The 6,311-nt window shown below is 27.5% G+C and overlaps 1 protein-coding gene across 1 annotated transcript; it reads right to left on the bottom strand.

Moving 5' to 3' along the window:
• Positions 1–714: 714 nt before the first annotated feature.
• LOC107882930 lies at positions 715–5,153 on the bottom strand. Its single transcript, XM_029492779.1, has 6 exons — positions 4,299–5,153; positions 3,574–3,661; positions 2,457–2,556; positions 1,882–2,007; positions 1,459–1,617; positions 715–833 (listed from the first exon to the last, which is right to left on the bottom strand). The coding sequence occupies exons 1-6, from the start codon at positions 5,116–5,118 to the stop codon at positions 768–770; spliced, it is 1,359 nt and encodes a 452-aa protein (XP_029348639.1). The 5' UTR covers positions 5,119–5,153; the 3' UTR covers positions 715–767.
• Positions 5,154–6,311: the final 1,158 nt, after the last annotated feature.

Genomic DNA, 6,311 nt, shown 5'->3' with positions numbered 1-6,311 from the left:
GTTGTCACAGTATGGTACAAAAAAATTGCATGACTTAGTTTTATTTATTACTAGTGTAATTACCCAGCGTTACCGGGAAAAGGAATTCTGGTTATTCAACTCTTTTGGGTGTAACAGGCTGTCAGTTTAAGAAAAAAGTAAGCATTAGGTACTTGTTTTTGTGGTTGGCCAATATCTACGTTAGGTATTACTTTTGGATAATATCACAATTTTTTTTTAAATTATCAAAATTATCTTAAGCAATACTTATTCTTAAACATCGACTATGGACACGGTCTTTATGTGTATTATCAAAAATAACATTTTTAACATTATTTTAATTTGTTATTTTGTTATATTATTTGTTATCTTTATACCAATTGATTTAGTATATTTTATTAAACATGAAGCGTTGACTTGTCTTGTGTGTTCATGTCGTATGATGCACTCACATGCCTTGCGCTGAATAATTGACGTGCACTAAAATGACTGAGCTAAATTTTCGAGGATCCCAAAACAATATACTAATAAATATAAATATCTTATTTATATGATTTACAATAAACTCTGTGTGAACTACTAGATACATAATCATAATTATTTATTTATATAAACTACAATAATACGTAATAAGTAATAACTAAGAAGTAGGTAATATGTAATTATTTAGGTAATCATAAGAACTAGATTATTTTTATAATATATTTAAATTCGACTAGACAATAAAATAATCATTAAAGCAACGATGAAATGAAAATAACTACGTTTAAAATAAAAATGAACAAAACTTATTCATTCTTAGTTTGTATATGATTTACTAAAACCGAAATAACTGTGTAGCAATGACCCATTGTCTGCAAAATAAAAAGAAAAATATTAATAATCATTTCCAAAACAAAAGGTAAGTGCAGTGGGGTGGAGTTTGTCAGAGGTGTTGGAATTTTTTCCATCGTCCCTTTCGTCCTCGGACAGGATAGTGTATTATTACAGTATTCGATTTGAATGCAACGATTGCATTCGATAAAAAAACGACTCAGCTCCTAGTGTAATAATTAGTAATTATATGTAGCAATATATATATATATATATATAGAAATCAGCATGTATAATAAATATTATTATATAATTTGAAATTAGATTCATAAAATATGTTATGTTCAATAAATATAAATAAACATAAGTTTGATTTTTAAATCATGAACAGCTTGAAACTCGAAACTTCACTCTATAATATAATATAATATAATATTTGTTATAATTTTTAAACACAATTACATTTTATTTTCTTATTATATTATAATATATATTAGCTACTGTAATAATTAAATAATTTATTTATAATATATTTCTTTAATTTGAATGAAACTTAAATTTAAAAGTTAGGGTTTATGATTGCAGAATACTATAGATTCATAAATGCATTCGACTAAAATGTTATAATACTAATTAAATAATAATAATTTTTTTTTAAGCACTTACTTTAAAAAACATTTCCAAGTTTACAATTTTTGTTCTAGTAAATTTTAATTTTATTTGGTTAGCATTATTCAATTGCATTGTCAATAATATCAACTTTTTACATTTCATATCCATTTCGGTCCAATTACTACTGTACAATGCGAATATAATTTCATCTTTCTATGATAAAAAAAAAAAGTTTCAATAATAACAATGTTCTAAAATTATCGAATTCAATACTTTTTCTTAATTGTGTAGGTAGGTTCATATTATAAAAATTGTATGATTTACAGAATTGTATACTTTATAATGTACCTATGGTGTCTATATTTAATGTCAAAAATGTATATGTAACATTTTATTGAATAAATAATATATACAAGACATACATGCCAGATTAACAATTGATAAATAATACTAAATAAATAATGCATTTCAAATTACTTGATCGTTAATATTGCCAAATAAATAACACATCATATATATTTGAAACAATATTGATGGAATTTCGCAAATCATTCTTATTATTATAACATCCGAAGTCTTAAATCTATCATCGTTGGAGAAACTCTGGTATCATTTTAATCCATATTAATTATCACTTCCTAACTTAGTTCATAAATACTGTGCACACATTAACATAAACGAATTTAATATTATACAAATTTTGTATGGATATGGCCAGTGGATTATTTAAAACGATTAATCATAATGCCTAATTTAACGATATATTATTTTTATTAGCATTAACATAAAGGATAAAAAAAAATAGTTTTGTTCCAAGTCCTTCACATTATGCAGTAAGTGGGGAAACTATTAACAATATGATAATATTATGTCATAGCACAATTTGTTTTTATTGCATCGAAGTACTGCACTCATATGATAGAAGTACATTTATCGTTTTTAGTTAAAATTTGTAATCATAAAATAAGCAATACTATAAATATTTTAAATATTAAATCATATTAAATAGATAGAACAATATTATTGTTATCTAAGTATTACGTAATTGTTACCATTATGAATGTAAACCAAAGCAAGATGACCGTAAATGAGGATACGAAAATGTGTAACAACATCACTCGTCTAAATATTGTTAGAAAATCTTCATATTTCCTGAAAAAAAGAATGACAGTGCTGTGTTAAGTCATTTGGCTTAACTAAAGGTAATGAATTCACACATTCGAAAACCAATTATTAACATTTCGAAGCACCACTCAACCTTTCATCGCTCAAGTGTCAGAAATAGTGTATTTATCCCCATATATTTAGTATACTATATTATATAGTATTTTACTTTGATGCAATAAAAGAAAATGTCGTACTATTTTGATGACGTTCAGGAATTTAAAAAAAACGAATTGATCAATTTTTAAAATGTCCTGAAACATTATAAAATTAAACTGGATTCTAAGAAGTTTTTTTATTTTATTTTATTTATTTTTAAATATAAATGTATAAATTGTATTTAGACATTTACAACCCACAAATAAAATAAAAATACTCTTATTTGTAATAAACAATTTTCATAATTATGCAACTATCCAGTAGGTACCTAATTATTAATTTTTATTTTATAAAACCTCGGTGAAACTGGACTAATGGTCCACCTTGCCCCAACAAGAAGAAATTTTATTTTCAAACTAATTGGTTCAATACATTTTTTGATCAATAATTTTCTAAACACATGTAACGTACTAATGTGAATTTGCCTGCCACTAGCTGTACAATGTACAATGTCAAAATCGTATGTGATTTAAAAAAATTACAGAAATTGGCAAAACCTAAAAGTTAGAAGATTTTACGGTTGTAAATTGTGTTATATTAAATATCACATGCCATGAAACTAAGAAAAGTCTAATACTTTAACAGTTATAGAAAAATAATTTATTTCTTGTTTCATTATTATTTAGTTTCAATAATACTATGTTAGGTATATAACAATATTGATAGTTTATTTTATAATATGAATTATTTAGTCTTTACTCATATTATCCTCGATAATAGTATGTATACTTAAATACCTAGGTAATGATTATGTGCATGCTCATTTAGTTATCTTATATTTATTTTTCTGTTAAAATGTAATTATTAATAATAATAATACAATAAATAAATAAAATTAACTCTTACTTCATGACTACTTGATGATCCATTATAATTGTTTTTAATTCATCATATATTAAATCGTGTTCATTAGATGTTTGGTTTTTAATATCATCTGTGGAATATACAATCATACAAATATATTTCAATATAAGATATCAAAATAATAAAGATACCTAATTTGAAATGTGAAAAATTTCAAAAAAATATGTTTTAAAAAATAATAACTTTTAATTAAACTAAACCTACAATTAGTCTACTTTACAAGCTAATCAATTGAATTAAAATAAAAACTATGTATTTAAATGTGTATGTATAAGAAATACTAGAGGTGGGTCAAACTCAAAAATTTGGTCTTCAACTAAAAATTTTAATAGTTTGTAGAATCGGAGTTGAAACGAAAGATATGTTCAACATTAAACTGAACCCGTACTAAACATTTTCTTTGATACCAAACTGAACTACAGTGGAGATTTTGAAATAAAGTACGAATCGAAGTTTTTAGTTTTATGTTGCACCAAAATATAAAATATAACATTTTTATAACATTTTTTATTCAAACCGTATGTCGAGTTCCAATTTTTTATTGGCGTTTTTATTAACTATTGAATTCCAAACTAGGTTCAACTAAAACTCGAACCGAACGATTGGAGTTATTGTTTCAATTTTTCTAAATTCTAACGTTTCAAACCACCCCATTCAACTGAGTAGTATGTATTCACATTTTGGTAAGCCTAAAATTTCGTACTCACCGATTGGGGAATGAGGGTCAGTAACAAATTTGTGTCCAACCGATTTGAACGCAGAGCAAATTATTTCCATCTGGCAGCACATACCAAAGCACAGTGTAACCATAAGAACATCGAATATAAGGAAATATAATGTTATAAAAGCGACGAACGATGCCTCGATGAAGTAAAACGTATAATAGTGTACGTTGTACGTGTCGTCAGTTGCGATTAAATATAAATTCAATGCGTTCTGGCGGTAATACCCGACTGAACCATCACGGTTTTTGACTGTTGATTTAACTTCACTGAAGGCTAAGGTAATGACAAGGTAAAGTACTAAAGTCATGCAATACATGATCACATATATGTTCGTTAACCACGCCAAGCGTTCTCGCCAACGATCCAGTATGTGTCTGTTCCGGTCGGTTAACGATGTCAAATCGTACCGCGTGATCGACAAACAATTCCATACGTCGTTCGAGTAGTGGATGATGATCCACGTCTTGTAGATTACGTAAATCGTGGTTACTGATTTCCAAAAATAATCTATACTTACAGGTATATTGGTACAATAGTACAGACCACTGATGATCAAAATCGTCGATATGAGACACGCGTACAGCAAAAGGCACGACGTGACAATGTGATAGATGTTTCGACCACGACATTTTAGTGCCCCCGGATCCAATATTTGATACAATCCTAGAAGTTTCGCCAACTTAATGTTGAAAACGTGATTAGTCTCGTTCCGAATGTCTATCGTTATAATATCAATATACTGTTGGAAAACGAGGAATAAATAACAACATAATATATCTTTCAGTAGTCTGTCTACAATCATAGTACATTATAAGCGTATATTAGCTTTCCTAAGGAAGATCTACCTAGGTACCTATATAATACAATTTAAACCTTTTTTTTCAATAATTATTGTAATAATAATGTTAGTATAAATTACATATAATTAAGAACATATTATTAATTGTACAATTTTATGACCAGAAATCACTTATTATGTATTTAACACAATAACGAATAACCTATCTTGCATATGTATAGCTACACACGTTACTTATAATTGAATTATCGCAAATATTATACATGCGATACTCATAGGAACCTTTAAAGAAAATTGTGTTATCCTCGTTTCCTATACAAATATTATAAATTGTTTAAATAATTTACATCAATATGATTTAAAACACTTTCTAGTCGATAATATTATTGAACACTTGAATCGTTCGTTATAATAAAAAAATTAAATTTCGGATTTTATAACATTTAATGCAAAATACGTACACACGATCAGTGCGAGTAATATTGTCTACATTTCGCTGTACATCTGAGTTGTCCACTGTGGCCTGTACAAGTAAAATGAACTATGGCACTGCACTATTCTGTAAAGGAGACTCTATGCAGGATTTTCTTGCCAGTTCCAAATGACGTGTCAAGAGGGCGACGATTATGTTGGACGTCGCACGATGTCACACTAGTTACTGCAACCAACCACCGCTTCACACCAGGACTCGAATTATTAATAATATTGATAAATAATTTATGCATCATTTTCAATCAATAAAAACCTATAATTTCTTTTTTATTTTCATTTCTTATACCTCTAGGTTTTAAATACTGCACAGTACAATTTATATTTTACGAGACCCTCTTAAATTATGAAACAGCAGCTTTTATAATTATACAGTATTCATTTGTATCATTGTTCACTAATTATACACCATAAGTAATTTTCAACTAATGTGGTAGTTAACTCAACAAAGTATCATCGAAGGCATGTATAGGTAAAGGTTATACATACTATAGTAGGTACCTAAATTATGACATTAATTATTGGCACCATGTATGACGGGGGTAACCTATATAACTCAAGTCAAGATCCGCGTCTTGTAGATTACGTACATCGTGGTTACTGGTTTCCAAAAATAATCTATACTTACAGGTATATTGGTACAACAGTACAGACCACTGAGCATCAACATCGTCGATATGAGACACACGTACAGCAAAAGACACGAC

The sequence above is a fragment of the Acyrthosiphon pisum genome, chromosome X, assembly GCF_005508785.2.
Source record: "Acyrthosiphon pisum isolate AL4f chromosome X, pea_aphid_22Mar2018_4r6ur, whole genome shotgun sequence".
Taxonomy (NCBI): domain Eukaryota; kingdom Metazoa; phylum Arthropoda; class Insecta; order Hemiptera; family Aphididae; genus Acyrthosiphon; species Acyrthosiphon pisum.
Note: the sequence above shows the minus strand (reverse complement) of the source record. Positions and strands in the feature narration are given on the sequence as shown.